We start from the raw sequence: 18,971 nt of genomic DNA on the forward strand, positions 1-18,971 counted from the left end.
GGACCGTGCTTCCTCTTATATAACCGATCCATGATAAGAAGGGTCAGTAGTCACATATTTGCTTCTTCCTCAGTTTTCCCTAGGGCTGTAAGAACTCAGTCGTGTGCTCTATTTTCACGTGACGAACGCAGCTGCTTCGATTGCCGTTCTAAAGTATCCAGTGATTCACCGAACGTTGTGATCTAGACCGACCATAGCATATCCCATTCAGGCTCGAACTGCCTTTCCTCCGCGTGTAATAATACTCTTGTGAGTTAATGCGTCCTATCTCCTGAACCGATTATACATCCCCTGCTTGCTATTGACCTACAGCAAAGCGCACTTATCTAAGGGTTCCAACGCAGTTCAACATGGCTGACACTTTTGAACTCCGCCAGCTGCCGACTAATCGCGGCAATACGCTGTTTATTCCAGAGGCATGGCTACCCAGCTAGTATCCCTGGCGGAGGTGGAGAGGCTAAGCGCTTCGGTCATACGGATATTGGGCGGAAATCCCGGCAAGGTGAGCCAAATTTGAGAAATGAACACAGTTATGATCATAATCTAAACCAAGACCCCCTTTTCTCTAGTTCACGCTGCAAGGTGTGTACGTACTTTGTCAAAAGCATTATTCTCTCTCTAATGTACCGCAGGCACAAATACGTATCTAATTGGCCGAGGACATCAACGCATCCTCATTGACTCTGGCCAGGGGGAACCTTCTTGGGCAGCCCGGCTCAAGGCCCTCTTGGCAGAGGAGAACGCAACTGTGCACCAGGCCCTTCTTACGCACTGGCATCCAGACCATGTGAAAGGCATTCCTGACCTCTTGAAGATATGCCCAGAGGCAGTCATCTACAAGAACGATCCAGACCTAGGGCAAGAGAGCATTGAAGATGGCCAGGTATTCAGTGTTGAGGGGGCAACGCTGAGAGCGTACCATACCCCGGGACATACTGTCGACCATATGATGTTTGTTCTTGAGGAAGAAGATGCCGTCTTTACCGGCGATAGTAAGTCATTGGCTAACTCCACTTTGAGTTCCGTGTCTAACTAAATCTTGTCAGATGTCCTGGGTCACGGCACGAGTGTCTTTGAGGATCTCAAAACGTATCTGTCCAGTCTGCAGAGAATGCAGCACCGCGTCTCGGGCCGTGGCTATCCCGGCCACGGGGCGGTGATCGAGAACGCGACGGCAAAGATCACAGAGTATATCAAGCACCGGCAACAGCGGGAGGATGAGGTGGTTCGGGTTCTTCGATACAATCACCTCGACGTCGCAGATGATGAATCATCCCCGGAGCGCAAGCAATCCTGGACACCACTGGAGCTGGTCAAGGTGATTTACAAGGATGTGCCGGAAAGCCTTCATCTGCCTGCGTCCCATGGAGTGCAGCTTGTGTTGAATAAACTGGAGGACGAGGGTCGGGTAAGCCAGGATGGGAGTGGGAAATGGAGTTTGGAGAGTGGGCGATCTGCGCTTTGAGGGGCTATCACGAGACTAAACTGTCTCTTGTGCTCAGTGGAAAAGGTATAACAAGGCTATCATCATATATCAATGAATCTTCTGTTGTTCAAGCTTCGATACCAGGGTATCCGCCTCCAACGCGGGAAGACACCTGGGCTGTACAATGAATGGCCTATCAGTGATCGCCAGGCAATATAGTCACCAATAGCGATGAATACGAAATCAAACATTATATAACTTCCGGGTTGACACCGGTCTCTTCGACCTACTCTTCTTAAGCATCCTCCTCTAATCTTCAGTGCCATCCTTTGTGTCCGTATGATCATCAACAGGCCACCCTTCCCTAATACTAAGAAAGACACCTCAACCCCCCTGCGATACAAACCTTCCAATGCTACTACATGAATATACTAGAACAACCAACCCTGAAACCAGCGATTACAACAAAAGCATATTCAGTCATAATTCCAATGAATGCATCGAAGAATGTCTTCTAGTCGATATGGTTCAACGCGAGAATCTTCCGGATAAAGCCCACTGGTATCTAAAGCGACGACACCATCCATCTTAGATACGGGCATAGAGACCTATAGAAAACGCAATAGACAGACAACGGGATGCAATAGGATTTGGTCGAGCTCTTACTTCAAAATCATGTTCTGACATTTGGCAGTCTTCTTCGAGTTACAGATAGGGTGGCCTCTCAGGCTTCCATTTCGCGAATTGAGACTTTTTCTTGCGTCTTTGTGTCAATTGCGTTTCAGTATATGATGGGTCAGTTATGGACGGGGATGAGGATAGCAACGTCCGTAGGCAGAAGGTTCTACCATATCATGTGATCTATTTGTCTTTGTCACTGTTTCTACCTTCCATCTTCTTGGCCATGTGATTAGCTTTTACCAGAATTGTCAAGGGTATATATATCCTTGAATCATTCTAAGCCCCCATGTATGCCTCGGAGTCCATTTTCCGGATCTGCATAAACAGAGGATATGGCGGGACTGCAATAAAGCCCTAAGAGGATTCGGATTATATTTCCAGATGGGGTGCGCGAGATACGGCTCTTTAGCGTATGGCAGGCTGCTCTGGGGTCAGGCGTGCTAGACTAGTCAGAAAGATCATCTGTGAACACACTGAGAGCTGTCGTAGATCGCCATCAGTCCTCCATGGATAGGGCCAGTAGGTCTCGTTGATGGGACCACATGCCCCGAGCATGCTCTCACAAACCAATCAATGCAAAGATCCAGTATCCATTCTTGGGTTGCCATGGCTCTGGTAATACGAAAGGAAATAAATCAGTCCTGCAGACGAGCGCTCCGCACTCATGATAGATCACGGCTTTGACGCGGAGTCCAGACTCTTCGATATCCGCGGGGCATTTCGGAACCGGTTTGGGACGCCTCGGGCAGCAACCAGGAAAACAGGCTGAAATGGATGGCGAGAAGCCTACCGGCTCGTGTTTATTCTTGGAGAGATCAACTTGCCATGCAGATGACTGCCTGGACGCCACCCGGCAGGTTGGACCAACTGAGTCAGGACAGATTCTATAGTTAACAGCCGCGAGGGATATGTTGAAGGTAACATTATTACGCCGTCGCGCCGTCATCAGGCCATATGCACGAGAAGCGACCGGTGCCACCAGCATCCTGGTCCTGAAACGAGTGGACGTAAGGTACCCAGTGGGTGAGAGGGACGAGCATGCCAACCATGGCGAGTGTGTGCATCATCGACGGGCGGGGGTTTGGGCAACGGTGAGTGGCTGGAAGGCCTCCCGCATTCATTATCCCCAAGAGACTCTGACTTCATCGCCCGCCCCTCCCCGGAACTAATCTCGTCCCGACCAACGCCTTCCCCTTCGGCAGCATTTCATCCTTCCCGTCTCCTTCCTGCGGAGAAAGCAACGTGCCTCGTGAAAAGCAACATCGCCAGCAGTTTCGGCCGCGCACGCAAAGAGTGTGAATCCTCTCTGTCGATGAACTTGCTAGTGAGGAGCTCTAGGTGGACTCCGGCACTACTGCTTGCTTCTGGTTCTTCTTGTGCCCAAACCTGGGTCAGTTGGTCCGCGCACCGGGCCTTCAAGTGAGGTCACTCCTCCGATTCTTCCCCGCCGCCTTGGGGCATCTTTCTCTAGCACTGCTGCTCGAGCTCTGGCTCTCAAAAGCTCCAGACGTGGCCATCCGTGCTTTTTTCCTTTTAACCCACAGGCGGTCCCCCCTTTGCCCGTGCCCCCAGCCGCTTTATCTGGTGCTTGGGCTCACTGGTTTTCATTCAATTCTCGATCTCTCGTTCTGACGGCAATTGTCGTGCCCGTCTTCTACCCGTCTTCTACCCGTTTCCTTTGCACCGTTGCTCACTAAAAACAAATTAATCATAATTCTGATAGTACCCTGCAGCCTAAGTTCCGTGCCCCGCCCCGGACTGTTTGTGACTTGGTGCCCTTGATCTGTGATAATCTCCTCCTTTGTATCGATCAGACCAGTTCATTGGTCGCCTCTCGGTCTAACCCCATTTGCACATACATTGTCTCGCTCGGTGCCCCGCGTCCCCGACACTGACAGGATGCCTTCCCTGGAGTCCCCCACCCAGAATGAGGCCCGGCTGCTCCTCGTTTCCAATCGCCTGCCAATTACCATCAAGCGGTCGGACGATGGCCGATATGACTTTTCCATGTCGTCCGGCGGCCTGGTCAGTGGCCTGAGCGGTTTGTCGAAATCCACCACCTTCCAATGGTACGGCTGGCCCGGCTTGGAGGTCCCGGAGGCGGAGATTCCGGTTGTGAAGCAGCGCTTGAAGCAAGAGTACAATGCTGTGCCGGTCTTCATCGACGATGAACTGGCAGATCGCCACTATAATGGTTTCTCTAGTCAGTATCCGAGCCTGTTCCATATTGACCAGACAGGAGGGCAACTCTCATATCTCGTCGCCAAAATGCTTGCTTGCTAACGGATATGACCCTGCCTAGATTCTATTCTCTGGCCCCTTTTCCATTACCATCCCGGCGAGATCACTTTTGATGAGTCCGCCTGGGAGGCATACAAAGATGCCAACCGCCTCTTCGCCAAAGCCGTGGCAAAGGAGGTCAAGGATGGTGACTTGATCTGGGTTCACGATTATCACTTGATGCTCCTTCCCGAGATGCTGCGAGAGGAGATTGGCAACAGTAAGGAAAATGTGAAGATTGGTTTTTTCCTCCACACTCCCTTTCCCAGTAGCGAGATCTACAGAATTCTTCCGGTGCGGAACGAGCTGTTGCTTGGTGTCCTTCACTGCGACTTGATCGGATTCCATACGTACGACTACACCAGACACTTCTTGAGTGCTTGTTCGCGACTACTGTATGTCTTAAACCCATGGTCCTCCTCTTTATGGCTGTGCCGATGCTAACACTATGGACTTGCAGGGGCCTGACAACCACCCCTAATGGCATCGAATTCCAGGGCAAGATCATTGCCTGTGGCGCTTTCCCCATCGGTATTGATCCCGAGAAGTTCGAAGAGGGACTGAAGAAGGAAAAGGTTCAGAAACGGATTGCGATGCTGGAGCAGAAATTCCAAGGTGTGAAGCTGATGGTGGGCGTTGACCGCCTCGATTACATCAAGGGGGTCCCTCAGAAGTTGCATGCCCTCGAGGTGTTCCTCAGTGATCATCCAGAGTGGGTTGGCAAAGTTGTCCTGGTGCAGGTTGCAGTTCCCAGTCGGCAAGATGTGGAGGAGTATCAGAACCTGAGGGCCGTTGTGAATGAACTTGTGGGCCGGATCAATGGCAAATTTGGTAGGTTTTGCGGCACTGGTGAACGGTATTTTGTCACTGACTGCTGGGTAGGCACTGTTGAGTTTATGCCAATCCATTTCCTGCATAAGTCGGTCAATTTCGACGAGCTGATTGCTCTGTATGCGGTTTCCGATGCTTGCATCGTTTCCTCGACCCGTGACGGAATGAACCTTGTTGCTTATGAGTACATCGCCACTCAGAAGAAGCGCAATGGTGTCTTGGTACTCTCGGAGTTCGCCGGTGCCGCTCAGAGCCTTAACGGCAGTATTATCATCAACCCATGGAATACCGAAGAGTTGGCGGGAGCCTATCAGGAAGCCGTGACCATGAGCGACGAGCAGAGAGCCCTCAACTTTTCCAAGCTGGATAAATACGTTAACAAATATACAAGGTGCGATCATGTCTGGAATTGAAGAGCATTGGAACTAATATCTCGTGTAGTGCATTCTGGGGACAGTCCTTTGTGACAGAACTGACCCGCATTTCAGAGCATTCAGCGGAGAAGTTCCACGCCAAAAAGGCTTCTTTCAGCTCAAACTCTGAGAACGGGGAACATGCAAACGGCGTGGAAACTCCAGCTGAGGAACAAGTGGCGCAGTGAGCTTGGCGACGCTGCTTGCTATGAATTCTTTTCGACCAATGATCAATTTAAAATGGGAATGCGTGAATGAATGGCTTAAGACGTTTATTTTACTGGTATACGAGCACACGGCGTGGCGAAGTATGGTTTTTTCCAGCAGATTTATATTTCGGCTTTCGTATGGAATGTTACAAGAGTGACCACAGAGTCCCAATTTCTATGGTGTGGTTAGGCGTGAGGCATGAGGTATCTGGTTTTGTGTGTATATGGGAGCATTATCTAGATCCTCGGCATTGGCCTCTCAACTCTGTGTTGGGGGCGTCAGTGTTTGACGAGGGCTCGGACCATCATTGAGTCGGTGTCTATTTGATATCAAATTACCTATTACAATCCAATCACATTCAAGAACTGTGCCGTCTACACGGACTATATTATGTACAGACGAGGATCGAGAGGCCCCGAAGGCGCGTGGAGAATGGGTGCAAACCATGCAAACACACCTGAGATTTCAGAAATTCTCGGCGAACTCGTCCGCGGCCGCGATGCTCTCCGGCCTAGAAAGTAGCCTTGCAGCAATCCCACCGTGGTCGACCGGTCAATCGCTACTGAATTGCTATCTCGCTGAGCGGATAGACTTTTCTCTTCTTCTGCAACGTCCCCTAGGTCGACAATCCGCGTCACTTCCCGTGCCCGACCAACCGCGAAGCTCCCGTCCAACCGGACAGAATTGGCCGTGCTTCATTCATCTTCACATCTTCAACGCCATCTCTACGACTAGGAAACTTCAAGTCCTCACGCACATCACCAAAATGCGTCCTACCAACCTCCTCCGGGCCCTGCAGCCCCTCCGCACCAGCCTGATCCGATCCACCCCCTCCACCACCACCACACCCTCTCTCTACCACACCGTCCAGCGGACCCTCACGACGACTACCCCCCGACTCAACGAGTCCCAACCCCAGCAACCCGAATCCACCACCACCACCCCCTCTCCTCCCACCGAGACTCCCACCGACACCCCAACCGCACCCACCACCGTGCCCCCCTCCCTACGCAGCTACCCCTACAAAACCAAAACCGGCACCGTGATCTCGGTCGGCCGCATGGACCGCACGGTGCGGGTCAGCCACCGCCACACGATCTGGGACAAGCACATCCAGAAACCGTACCCGAAGATCACGACGTTCCTGGTGTCGGATCCCCGGAACTCGCTGCGCGAGGGCGACGTGATTGAGTTCTCGAATGGATATCCGAAGACGCGGAACGTGCATCATGTCGTGGAGAGGATTATTGCGCCGTTTGGGTCGGCGATTGAGGAGAGACCGGCTGTGATGAGTCGGGCGGAGAGGGATGCGGAACGCGCGGTGAAGAGGGCTGCGAAGTGGGAGAGACGGGAGGCGAGGCGCGTGGAGAAGGGGGGGTTGGTTGGGGAGGGGGGGAGGGAGCATGTTGGACGTATTCGGAGGTTGGTGGGTGAGAGGATGGCTGCTACTAATGGGCAGGTTGTGGTTTAGATGGGATGTTTGTGTGTAATCAAATGGTTGTTAAATGAGGTGGAGGAGGAGGAGGTGGTGGTAGAAGGGTGTGAGATGGGGGGAGTTTCCTTGTCTGTTCGATCATGTATGTAAACTTGTGTATATTACTAGCTATTTCATGGCATTTGTTCTCTTGTCTCTTCTTATGGTCTTATGTAGGTATAGGAGGATGTGGTTGTAAAATAGTAAAGAGGCTGGGTGTTCTAGTCTGAAAATGGCGAAGGTGGAGGAAACAGGGGGCCTGGATGTGCAGTTTGTGTGGAATCGGGTTTCAAGGGAGCGTGTTACTCGGAGTGATGGTAATGGGAGTTTTTGAATATGAATGTAGTTAGTATGTGTGTATGAGAAGACGGGTTGGCGTTCACATGACATAGATAGTAGTATGAGTTGCTGGCCATACATGGATTGGCAACCGCCTGGCTGTGGCTGTTGGTCTAGTTTGTAAGTTATCGGACTGTCTAGAGGATTGAAATCAAGGCTCTGGCTAGAGATAGATTGAGGTATATGGCATCTTGCATCCAAAATCAGGCAACATTCAACAAGACTACAAGGCCGAAAGTGGCCATTTCGTCGTTGTTCCGCTCTGACCGGCCAACGTTCTCACCCTTTTCTGGCCGTCGATGATATAGTAGATACAAGCGAATCCGTAATCCCGTCCCTCGAATCCCGGGGGACACTTGAGTGCATCTGGATCCCACTTGAGTTCCAGAGACGAACTCTTTGCGCTCTCATAGGCATACTCGAATGCCTCCTTGTCATTGATCACCACGGTGCCATAGACAATAGCCTGGATATGAATTGGGGCGTCTGCTGGTTGTTCCGGTGGAACGTATGCCGAGACACCGGGACAGGTCTCCCAGTTGTCGGGTCCCAGGGTGGTATTGCGACCCGGGCTTCTTGAGACAAACAGACCTCTCTTCTCACCATCAGTAAAGATAAATGAGAGAGCATCGCGGGGGTAAACTTTCTGGGGCGGCAGCTTTGGGATGGCCCTATTAAACCCAGGGAGATATTGAAAAATCGAAGCGTTGTCGTCGTCCACGGGATCAGGTAAGATATTTTTCACAATCTTGGGGAAGATGAAGGGACTGGTTTCCACCTCAAGACTGGCACCTTTGTAGAACATGATACGCACGTGGTCGGTTACATCCTCGGTATCAAAGGTAGCAGCGAGGATCTCCAAGCGGCGAGATGGGCGCACCGGGGGTGCGGTTTCTGGGGTTACCATGCCCGTCTCTTGGAACTCAAATGCAAGTTTCTCGACCTGGCAGGGGCATTAGGCACTGTTGTTATCTATACCGGAGATGGTTTCAGGGGCACGGAGGGGGTTACTTTTGACCAGTCTCTGCTAGCCCGTTCAAAACGAGTCTTTGCTCTGCCGCGCAAGGATGCGGTGTCCTGCTCGGTCCAGGCCCTGGCATCTTCCAAGTTGGACTTCAATCCATCGAGGTTGGTTTTTAATTCGTTGAATCGGCCTGCACGCAGCTTCAGCATTTTGAAGACCCATGGGTCTAAAGCAAGTGTCACATACTAGAAAGCTGTGTCAGAGCGTTATGGACTCCGGTGATCGTCGAATTAATGTTTGTAATTGCACTGGTCAAGCACTCGAGATGTTCTAAAGTAGGTATCCCAAAAGGAAATCGGTTAGTAGAAAAGAAAGCATAGGAAGGAGCGGAGGCTTACGTGTGAGGAGTTGCAGGCTAGACAATCTATCCACGCCCTGTTTCAATTGTTCTTGATAGTCACTTCTAAGGTCCTTTAGGGTATTTTTGGTAAACAACGTGATGAGCGGATGAGCAAGTTCTTCTATTAAATCAGAACAGAACTTGTCAAAACCTCCCCCCTTAAATCTGTTGTTTTCTGTTCTTGATGTGTTAACCAAATGACGATGAAGGCCCGGTGGATAGAAAGCACATACGATTAACCAGATTTTGCATTTTAGTTGTTTCATGAGCCTGCATAAGAGATCTCAGGTCCTTCTGGTAACTTTGAATGGCAGTGTCTGTTGTCTGCTGTAGTTGGCCTAGAGTCGGAAGGGCCGCTTCCAGTTTGGTTTTCACCTGCTGAAATTGGGTATCATCCACCGTGGTTTGCGTTTGAAACTGGAGATACTGGTTAATCAAGACTGCTCCTGGGGCTAGAAAGATTGAAGGGGATGACAGACCTCGCTCAACTTATTGGTAACCTCGAGGCACTCAGCATTCGCTTTCACAGCATGGTCCTTGATCTCGTCGATCAACCTCTGTGCACCCTTGGTGGCATTACTAGTTTTATCAGGGTCTCCGCCCGCTACTGTGGATGTTATATTCTCGAGGTCATCCATGAGTTCCTGTGCGTTTTCGCTTGCGGTTTTCGCAAAATTGCCAATCGATCCCCCTGCCAGGACTTAGTTGATTTATCTCGCCCATAGGGGCGACTACCCACCTAGCAAGATTATATGGTTGAGAGCTTTGGATTGAAACGCATAGCAGTGGCTCTGGATGTCTTTCAAGACGTCTCTCATGCGCTGGAAAGTGAACTTAGCCTTCTTGCAGCGGAGTCTTTGGTTTGGATCTTACTGACGTTATACAGTGGTCCATCAACATAGTCCTTGAATACTTCCTGGGGATAAGTATCCTCAAAGGACTCTTTTGAGGCTGGTAGTAACAAGCCCGTGCGAACATAAGACTGCAGCAAGACGAAATCCACACTCTTGAGAATGAAATAGAACTTTTCCGTCGTTCCTTTGTCGGGTTCGGTCAGGGAGACCGGGACAGTCACCGGAGTCAAGAACCCATTTGCAATACCAAGGAGCTCCTCGGCACGACTGACGAATTCATCAACGGCTTTGTTTGTCATGATTTAATTGTAAGTATTCTGGGTATTGCAGCGTGGGTGTTTGATCATGTATCGGGCTAGGATATTCAAAATAGCGACTCTATTGCTTCGCTGTCTGATGATGGCGAGTATTTAAATGCTACTCTAGTCCAATAATTCTTTTTCCGCTTTTGCTTTAGTTTGCATTTGATTATTTACCTCGTTCCCGCATCCTCTCTTTTGGGTGGGGGAGCATCAACTACCAGTGACGGCCCGTCAAGGAGGGGCATCTACTCGATACGCCCCATGGACTAAAAGCTGAAATCCGAATGGCACGGTAGATTCCGGGCCTTTATGCCCACCGCAATACCAGTTCAGCCGTCAGTTATCCCGTCTCCGCAACGAAGCCCCGCAGCCCTTCGGCGAGTCATCATGAACCCGTTGCCTCGATGCATCCCTTGGCCGTGACGTGTTATCCGGTGAAGGTTTCAGCTAAGGGCGAAGTATCTTGCAGGACTACTTTATCTGGCTGATTCTGGGGCTGGCTGTGTCTTTACTCTGCACCTATCCCATTCTGGTTCTTGAGTACGCCAGCCACGAAGCTCTTGGTCTGTGTGCGACGATTTAAAGGTCTGACGTGGCATCCCAAGGCCCACTTCGCTTATTTGCGAGCATGAGCGATTTTTCATCTTCGTTGCAAAGAACTCCGTGGACCAAGAGCTCCACGGATGGGGCCCTGTGGTTGGTCCCCTCCCAAGAAGACGAGAAGCCGGAATTATTATCCGGCTATATTTACTATATCTATGACCATATCTATATCATGCCGGACAGCCGGGACAGTGGACCATGAACGAACGTGAACTCTCTTGTCCAACTATCTTGGTCTTCACTACTACCAAGTCCCTCGATCACAGTCTCCAGACCGACAAGCCGCCATGGATATCCAAACTGCGGTCCATAGAACATTTGCAGCTCTGGACTTCGATGAAAAGACTCTAGGACTTGTGAGCTCGAAACAGCACCATGACAGCCCTGGAACGGTAACAGCACATCCTTATCTTATTTCTATTGTGATCTTTTCTAACCAAGGAAGTTCCCGTGCAGTTTTGGATTCGAGATTCAGTACTCAGCCTCCAGGAGACGCTGAAAACGACATGCACGGAAGCGAAACAACATGGCTTCGAGGCGAGGTTCATTAACCTTTATTGTGATACCCTAATCGTGGAACCGGGTGCTTCCATCGGCTGCCCAGACAGCCCATTTCATGCGCTCAATATCTATGCTCGAGACATCCAATTTACCCCGGGCACAGACAATGTGGCACTCCGAGTGACGATGGAAGAAAATAGTGCTATAGTCTTCCACACCCGCACTATCCCTCCAGATTTTCGGGTGTCATTCAACATCGCGAATACTGTGAATGAAGACATCCGCACTCCAGAAATTCCTCCCGGCATGTTCTCGATTTTGTTCTTATGTGATGACCAGATGATCGTCTCCGAAACCCATGGCCCTCCCGATACCGCCATGAAATTCACGGACTATCTAAGCCTTATTGGTGAAGATGGCCGCCTGTCAAAGAACGATTCTCGAGATAATGAGTATAATCTGCCCCACCATTCGTCATACAAGTGGCTTGCTTTTCCAGCCGGAACGCTTACTCTGTTTATACTCCCCGATTTGCAGTCACCTCCCTCGCCTTCTGCAGTTGCAGCTACTCGTTGCCCTAGCCCACGTTCATAGTCATCGTGACCTGGCACTTTCTCTCCTCGACTTTATTCGCTTTGTGTCGGCAACGTCATACAGTTCGTGGCTTAGTTGTTATGCGAATGCAATTTATTGCAATTTGAGTAAGTCGGATGCGGTGACACAGGTCATGGTTAGAAAATATCTAAATTCCAGAGAATAGGTTCCAACCTCGATGTATCCTACGTTCCGTCTCTCAACGTTCACAGCAGTCAACAGGTCTTGATCTCGCGCCTAGCCGCGGCATCAAGCTTTGAAGACGCCTTCCGCGATTTTATGTCCAGACAAACCAATGCAGACTACCAGGTAACTTCTATGTACAACATGCTAGCGAAAAGCCAGGGAGCAATGGAAACTTTTGACTTTCTGAAGTCCATTCGGACGCGGGATTTCAACGAGGCGACAGGATCGAATAATCAAGCCAAATTGGAATTCGAAAAGAACCAAGAGGAGCTGATCACTTGCCGGGATCGTTTCGAGAAAGGAATTGATACTTGGCTTCTGGAGGAGCAGATCGAAGCAGGATGGGAAGTCCTCAAGGCCACAGTTGGCGCTGCCGTTGCTATAGGCGTCGCTTGTAGCTCTGGAGGAGCAACTGCTCCTGCTGCGGCTGGCGCCGTTCAGTCGGCGGCTGATGCAGCGACTTCGGTGAGCAAGCTTCAGGAAATATGGGCAAAGATCAAGAAGATTTTTGAAACCTTGAAGAGCATTTATAACCGGATCGCACCCATTCTACAGGGTCTATGGAAGCTAGTCAAGAGTATCTCCACGGTGGTCAAGAATTTGAAAAGGTCAGACAAAGCCTCGCAAACAGCTTTGCTTGAAATGACCATTGAATTTAAGGCCCGGAGGGAGGTCAACGTTCTTGCGGAATGGGACAAGTTCTATATTACAGTAAAGGACATGGAGGATGAGCTCAAGTCACTGAGTATTGATGGGAAAACCGCATTCTTTCATGCCCTTAAGACTCTGGTCGTGAATGGCAAATGCTATATCACCACCCAAGCCACACTACTCAAGCAGGGCGACAAATTAGCCACAGCCCTAGTCCAAGGCCGCGTCAACTCTCAGCAGACAGACCGTCTGGAACGCTCATTCAAGCAAATCAAGGTGGACAAAGAGGTGTTGGAATATGTGTCCCGAGCATTCTTCGACCGAGTCCTTCGCGTACGAATCCTGGCATACCTGGATCTGAATACCTACTCAGCGGTCCATCGGTATCATACACTTTTTCAGCGTAGGTTACTCAGCTTGTTCTCGTTATCTTTCAGCGGCTGACAACTATGCATCTGAATTCGCAGAGAACTTGGAGGATATTTCTCCGATCAGCCCGGTTGGTGTCTATCAGGAGCGTGTCGCCCACATCCAAAGGGCCATTGCCTCGTTCGAATCGACAACGCCGATTCAGAACCGCATTTTCCAGGTCTCTTCCTTATGCGGCTATAGGAGTTCCCAAGATCTAGCGCAGGCTCTTACCTCCCATAAGGCCGTCGGCTTGGACTTGGACCCCCAGGCTTCCATTTGGCAACGCTTTGGCAGAATCCGAATGCTGGCTGCACGGTGCGGTTTTCCTTCTATAGCCATCATGGGCTTTGCTAATGATGTCACTTTCCAGATGTTACTTAGATGGCCTGCAACTTGTTCCCGGTTCTGACCCCTCTGCGCCCGCTCTTCAACTTCACCTCAGCACGAGCAGCCAATTTTCTGACCGGGGTACTGATCTCCACAACGAGGTCTACAGCTTCTCTGGGAATCCCCGCACCCTGGTCTTTGAGTATGATGTTGGCAATGGCACCATTCTCTGTGACGGCAACTATGGGACACACACCAAGTACACGCCAATGACACAATGGTCGGTAGTCATACCGCGTGAAATCCCCCTTGATCATTACGACTTTTCGAACTTGCGCAGTCTCAGGTTCGAATTCTTGTGTGAGTTCTCCTTGCAACAGTGTGATGATGTCGAGGATCAGGCATAAATCACACAAAACAAAGTATGGTTCAACAGGTGTCAGGGCACTAGGCTAGCAGCGTGCACGGTCGACGGCTTATTCTAACTGCCAATCACATACCTATCCTAAGGGCCTTGGTGATCCAATACTGGCGAAGCAACCCTATTCAGTAAATGGGTCTTCAATTGTGCTAGAGATATTGTATAGATCTAACCCTCATCACTAGAAATCAGAGTACCCAGGGAAAGACATAGGTTCACATTTATCACGGGAAGCAATTAGAAATTCCTAGATTGTACGGAGTAGGAACGAAAACTACCCCGTCAAAACCCCTAATAGGTAAAGCCAGAAAGGGCTACTAACCCGCAAGCAGTAAGCCGCAAGCCACCAATCAGAAAAGCAGCGGAAGAGGTACTTGTGAATAATAGCCCACACTCGATATTTTTAGATGGCTCTAGACTGCTATGAGTAACTGCAGGGATTGGCCTTTGTCGGGTAAATGATGGATAGATACAAGGGAGACTGGGGTGTGAATAAGGAATGATTCAGGGGTAGGCACATCTTGTCTTTGGAAGTTGTCCCTGGAAAGGAGGTACTTTCCTTGGGTGGGTCATGTGATGTCGCTATATACTCCGTATGGTTATTTGCGTGGCGAGAAAGGACTGGATAGTACTAGGTGGACTGAGTTCGTGGACTTGTTTGTGTGTCCTTTTTATTTGCCCTTTGTAGCAGTGACTGGTAATAATAGCTAGTCATTAGAACATATAAGAAAATACGACTGCAGCGGGGTATATCACCAGAGTGCTGGTTGGTCTGTGTGGAGTATGTAGCCTCCTACGGGGAGCAGCTCTTTACATACTCCTGGTGTAGAAGAGCTCATTCTCGATGATTTGTTATCCTTTGGTCTGGCGTAGGGATATATCAAGCTGGCAGAAAGCCCGAATAGGGGGCTCACATCATGGATATACGAAGTACTATACCTCGGAAATATATATACCTGGGGCTCATAGGAAATAGTCTACATCAATAAGAGAAGATAGACCTAGAGTGTGAAACCCTCCGATTCACCCAGTTTGACAACAAGCTATCAGCAGTTCGATGAATACTACCAACTGCCCCTCAAGCGAATACTTATATAAAACAAATTGGTACCTGAACGGGGTGCGGGCAGCAAAAGGCAGCGGATAGCGCCAAGCCCGAAGTTTGGGTCGCGAAGTCACCCCAGCGACTTTGCCGTTGTTTACTCTCTCCCTCACTTTCGTGTTGACTTCATCAAATCGCTCCCCCACTTCCGGCTCCAATATTCCCCCCCTGACGTCGACCACACGCCCCTTTTCGTCAACCCTCCCCCGATTTCCGATTTACTCTTCCGGCGACGCCAACCTCTGAGCGCCCGATTGTGCATTCCGCAACAACCTTCTGTCAACTTTCCGCCCGTGCACGAGATCTGCGATCGGCTACAAACCCAAGGTGTGTGTGCGTGTGCGTGTGTGTGTGAACTCTGTAAGCGATAAGAAACTGTCGCTTTCTCCTGCTGGATACAATTCTTGATTTCAGTGTCTCCGCCATTTAAGAGAACTGCTGGATCGGTGGCTCCGAAGTCTGGGATTGATCTAGTGCAGTTGGTGGTTCCCCGTGGATTGCGACCCCCGATTGCTAATTGTTTGCCCTGTTTCGTTCGCAGACTTATTTTTAGACCTTCATCATGGCTGAGGGAGAGGAGGATTTCTCTTCCTTGCCATTGCCCGACCGGTTCGCTCATAAGGTTGGTTGGCCCTGTTCGCTCCCGTTTTGGTCAGAGGGATCTCGGATATTGATGCGTCTACATTTGATCTAGAACTGGAAGGCCCGCAAGGGAGGATATGAAGAGGCCAAAGCACTATTCGAAAAATCTCCCGATGAGTCGGATCCCGTTTTTACACCCTTCATACAAGACCCCGGCCTATGGAAAGGGGCCGTGGCAGACTCCAACGTTGCGGCTCAGCAAGAAGGTCTCGGGGCTTATTGCGCGTTTTTGAAATTCGGAGGTGTTCAGGCCTGTACGAGGTATGTCTTGTTCATTTGCACTATGTCCTTCGGATTCTTGATTTTGGTGACAGTCGCTGATCAACCCTGAAGATCACGAGCAACTACAGTCTTCCCTATCTGCGAGAAAGGCCTCCCGTCCACACGACCAGCCGCAAAAACGAATGCGATCGAAGCGCTACTGTTATGTGTTGAGCTGGATAAGGCAGACCCAGTCATCGAAGAAATCCTCCCCGCCCTCTCACACAAAGTCCCCAAGGTCATTGCGGCTACACTGGCAGGACTGAAAGCCATCTATCACAACTTCGGGTGCAAGATTGTCGACCCCAAGCCGGTATTGAAGGTCCTGCCAAAGGCCTTTGGTCATGCAGACAAGAATGTCCGTGCGGAAGCGCAAAATCTCACAGTGGAACTTTACCGATGGCTGAAGGAAGCCATCAAGCCTCTCTTCTGGGGCGACCTGAAGCCCGTTCAACAGCAGGATTTGGAGAAGTTATTCGAGGGTGTTAATCAAGAGCCGGCACCCAAGCAGGAGAGGTTTACGAGGGCGCAGCAAGATGCCATGGCCGCAGCCAGCGCTGCTCCGGAAGGCGGCGATGATGAATTCGAAGGAGGCGAGGAATACGCGGAAGAAGAGGAAGATGCTGGAGTCGATGCTTTCGATCTGGCCGAACCCGTTGATGTCATGTCCAAGGTTCCCAAGGATTTCAACGAGCAACTCTCTTCGTCGAAGTGGAAGGAGAGGAAAGAGGCTCTAGACGCTCTGCATGGCGTATTGAACGTTCCCCGCATCAAAGATGGACCGTGGGATGATGTTATCCGTTTGCTGGCCAAGTCCATGAAAGATGCAAATATCGCAGTGGTGACTGTTGCTGCCAACTGTGTTGACCTGCTTGCAAAGGGCCTTCGCAATGCATTTCTCAAGTATCGGTCTACCATCATGGCGCCCATGCTGGAGCGCTTGAAGGAAAAGAAGCAGAGTGTCGCCGATGCCCTGGGGCAGGCGTTGGATGCAGTTTTCATTGCGACTAACTTGACTGAGTGCCTGGAAGAGATTCTCGAATTCCTTAAGCATAAGAACCCCCAAGTTAAGCAAGAAACTCTCAAGTTCTTGATCCGTTGCCTTCGCACTACCAGAGAAGTTCCAGCCAAGCCTGAAGTCAAGTCGATAGCTGAGGCGGCCACGAAGCTTCTCACCGAGTCCAGTGAGGTCAACCGTGCCGGAGGAGCCGAGGTTCTTGGTACCCTGATGAAGATCATGGGAGAGCGTGCGATGAACCCCTTCCTCGAGGGACTCGACGACATTCGGAAGACGAAGATTAAGGAGTACTTTGACACGGCCGAGGTCAAAGCGAAAGATAGACCTAAGCCTATCGTTGGCCCGCCCAAAACCGCCCCCGGAAAGAAGGTTGTTGGAGCAAAGAAACCCGCATTGGGAGCAAAGAAGCCGGCCCCGCCTCCTGTCGAGGAACCGGCCGCTGCTCCTTCACCCAAGCCTGCTACAAGATCCATTCCTTCAAAACTGGGAGGGCCCCCAAAGCCCAGTGGTCTTTCTGGCCCAGGCGGCCTCAAGAAGAAGCTTGGTGGTCCAGGAGGAATAGCATCTCCGCAACGACGGGTTGTCTCCCCTCCATCGGAGGACCAACCGCCGCCGCCTGCAGCTCCCAAGTTTGGCCTTGCGAGAGGACTTGCCGGCCGTCCGATAGCGAAGCCGTCGGCTCCCAGCGAGCCTGCTCCCGCTCCGGCACCACCTCAGTTGAGTGGAATCTCGGCTATCGAACGGGCTGAGTTAGATGAGCTGCGTGCAGAGAAGGAGCGGTTTATGCGGATGGTTGAAGATTTGAGATCGGAGAGAACCAAGTTGAACTCGCAAGTCATGGAGCTTCAGGATCAGAATGCGCAGCTCATCGAAGATCATACAAGAGATGTGTTGAGCATCAAGGCCAAGGAAACCCAGTTGGTTCGAGCACGAAGTGACGCAGAAGCAGCGGAGCAGTCTGTCCAAAAGCAGCAGCGAGAGATCGAACGTTTGAAGCGTGAGCTAGCAAGGGCCCTTCGAGCCAGCGCTATGAGCCCTCCCAATACCCTACCGGAGAATATTGGATTGCCTATGTCAGAAACAAGCTCCGTGTACCAAGATGATGGCCGTGGACCGATGTCCCGGTCTAGCCTTCTTGCCGGCTCACGGTTCGAGAGCTCACGGCCACGCAGCTATGCATCAGGTAGCCCAAGTGAAGAGAAGGAGAACAATGGCTTGGATTCCTCAGGACTGAGTAGCCGAGAGGGATTTGGTCGACGGAAGCTCAGCCCTACATTTGGTACCGGCTACTCCGGGCTGGGAAGTCCCACCCGGTCGTCAGTGCTAGGCTCCGGCAGTGCTTCTGGCGAAGACCAACCTACCAGGAGCGCGGAACCAGCGGAGAGCTGGAAGAGAGCCGCGGAAGTAACCAGCCAGCTGAAGGCAAGAATCGAACAAATGAAGGTATGGAGCTTGCCCTTCATGAGCTAAACATGTTCCTCTGTAGAACCATTGCTGACTTCAATGCAACAGGCAAGGCAAGGGCTTATACGACCACCTTCGCAACGCTAATGACTGAATGAATAACACGACCTGCTTTCCACTTCTACTTTGCACTCCATCCTAGAGTGTTCTTCAGTCTTTCATTCCGCTCACGCCTCTATTCATATGGATTCGTTTCATCACCTGTCTCTTTACTTACTCCTTGGGTGGCCACATCGTTCGGTCATCATCCTGCTACTACTGCTATACTCCACTAGTTCGGTTGCTTTTATCCTGGGGTGCGCGGGCCTGCGGAAATTCTCTCACCTGGTATCTGGGAATCAAATGGGTTCAAGGGGCATCTGGTTGCATTCGCTTTGGGTTGACTATTTCTGCTTGCTTTTTTTCATTTCATTTCACTTCATTTCATACCATACCATACCATGCTTTGCTGTATAGAACATTCCTGTACCATGTCTTAATCATAAGGGCTGTACTGTACGGATATGACTTGGTCATGACGGGACGGGTCACTTGCATGCAAATTGCAAAGTCCATTGTGGGCCAGGCCGGGAACTGTGGGTAGATGAGATGGGCTAGAAGCCTAGACCACAGACTA

At 50.7% G+C, this 18,971-nt stretch overlaps 7 protein-coding genes across 7 annotated transcripts; 6 read left to right on the forward strand and 1 right to left on the reverse strand.

Annotated features, from left to right (window-relative positions):
- Positions 1-31: 31 nt before the first annotated feature.
- Positions 32-1,634, forward strand: BO80DRAFT_422744 (putative metallo-beta-lactamase domain protein). The gene is made up of 5 exons (XM_025718888.1): positions 32-249; positions 378-502; positions 570-582; positions 633-992; positions 1,047-1,634. The coding sequence occupies exons 2-5, from the start codon at positions 419-421 to the stop codon at positions 1,463-1,465; spliced, it is 876 nt and encodes a 291-aa protein (XP_025578137.1). The 5' UTR covers positions 32-249; positions 378-418; the 3' UTR covers positions 1,466-1,634.
- Positions 1,635-3,605: 1,971 nt separating this feature from the next.
- Positions 3,606-5,959, forward strand: BO80DRAFT_271808 (glycosyltransferase family 20 protein). Its single transcript, XM_025714832.1, has 5 exons — positions 3,606-4,310; positions 4,410-4,782; positions 4,848-5,218; positions 5,270-5,609; positions 5,660-5,959. Exons 1-5 carry the CDS (start codon positions 4,007-4,009, stop codon positions 5,817-5,819), a joined length of 1,548 nt encoding a protein of 515 aa, XP_025578138.1. The 5' UTR covers positions 3,606-4,006; the 3' UTR covers positions 5,820-5,959.
- Positions 5,960-6,354: 395 nt separating this feature from the next.
- On the forward strand, positions 6,355-7,474 carry BO80DRAFT_422746 (nucleic acid-binding protein). Its single transcript, XM_025718889.1, has one exon. It carries the CDS (start codon positions 6,608-6,610, stop codon positions 7,310-7,312), a length of 705 nt encoding a protein of 234 aa, XP_025578139.1. The 5' UTR covers positions 6,355-6,607; the 3' UTR covers positions 7,313-7,474.
- A 403-nt stretch (positions 7,475-7,877) lies between these two features.
- On the reverse strand, positions 7,878-10,171 carry BO80DRAFT_487521 (uncharacterized protein; the record flags this gene model as incomplete). The annotated part of the gene is made up of 7 exons (XM_025723552.1): positions 7,878-8,597; positions 8,666-8,844; positions 9,017-9,139; positions 9,252-9,435; positions 9,498-9,709; positions 9,758-9,839; positions 9,896-10,171. The coding sequence occupies 7 exons, from the start codon at positions 10,169-10,171 to the stop codon at positions 7,878-7,880; spliced, it is 1,776 nt and encodes a 591-aa protein (XP_025578140.1).
- A 782-nt stretch (positions 10,172-10,953) lies between these two features.
- On the forward strand, positions 10,954-13,957 carry BO80DRAFT_462499 (uncharacterized protein). The gene is made up of 6 exons (XM_025722518.1): positions 10,954-11,169; positions 11,234-11,730; positions 11,816-11,979; positions 12,039-13,112; positions 13,177-13,435; positions 13,491-13,957. Exons 1-6 carry the CDS (start codon positions 11,065-11,067, stop codon positions 13,852-13,854), a joined length of 2,463 nt encoding a protein of 820 aa, XP_025578141.1. The 5' UTR covers positions 10,954-11,064; the 3' UTR covers positions 13,855-13,957.
- A 1,311-nt stretch (positions 13,958-15,268) lies between these two features.
- BO80DRAFT_500123 (putative spindle pole body component) lies at positions 15,269-18,442 on the forward strand (the record flags this gene model as incomplete). Its single annotated transcript, XM_025724218.1, has 5 exons — positions 15,269-15,448; positions 15,512-15,592; positions 15,665-15,873; positions 15,946-18,334; positions 18,404-18,442. The coding sequence occupies exons 2-5, from the start codon at positions 15,533-15,535 to the stop codon at positions 18,440-18,442; spliced, it is 2,697 nt and encodes an 898-aa protein (XP_025578142.1). The 5' UTR covers positions 15,269-15,448; positions 15,512-15,532.
- BO80DRAFT_272131 (uncharacterized protein) lies at positions 18,402-18,889 on the forward strand. The gene has a single exon (XM_025714833.1). It carries the CDS (start codon positions 18,539-18,541, stop codon positions 18,809-18,811), a length of 273 nt encoding a protein of 90 aa, XP_025578143.1. The 5' UTR covers positions 18,402-18,538; the 3' UTR covers positions 18,812-18,889.
- Positions 18,890-18,971: the final 82 nt, after the last annotated feature.

Source organism: Aspergillus ibericus, assembly GCF_003184845.1.
Source record: "Aspergillus ibericus CBS 121593 unplaced genomic scaffold BO80scaffold_8, whole genome shotgun sequence".
Classification (NCBI taxonomy): Eukaryota; Fungi; Ascomycota; class Eurotiomycetes; order Eurotiales; family Aspergillaceae; genus Aspergillus; species Aspergillus ibericus.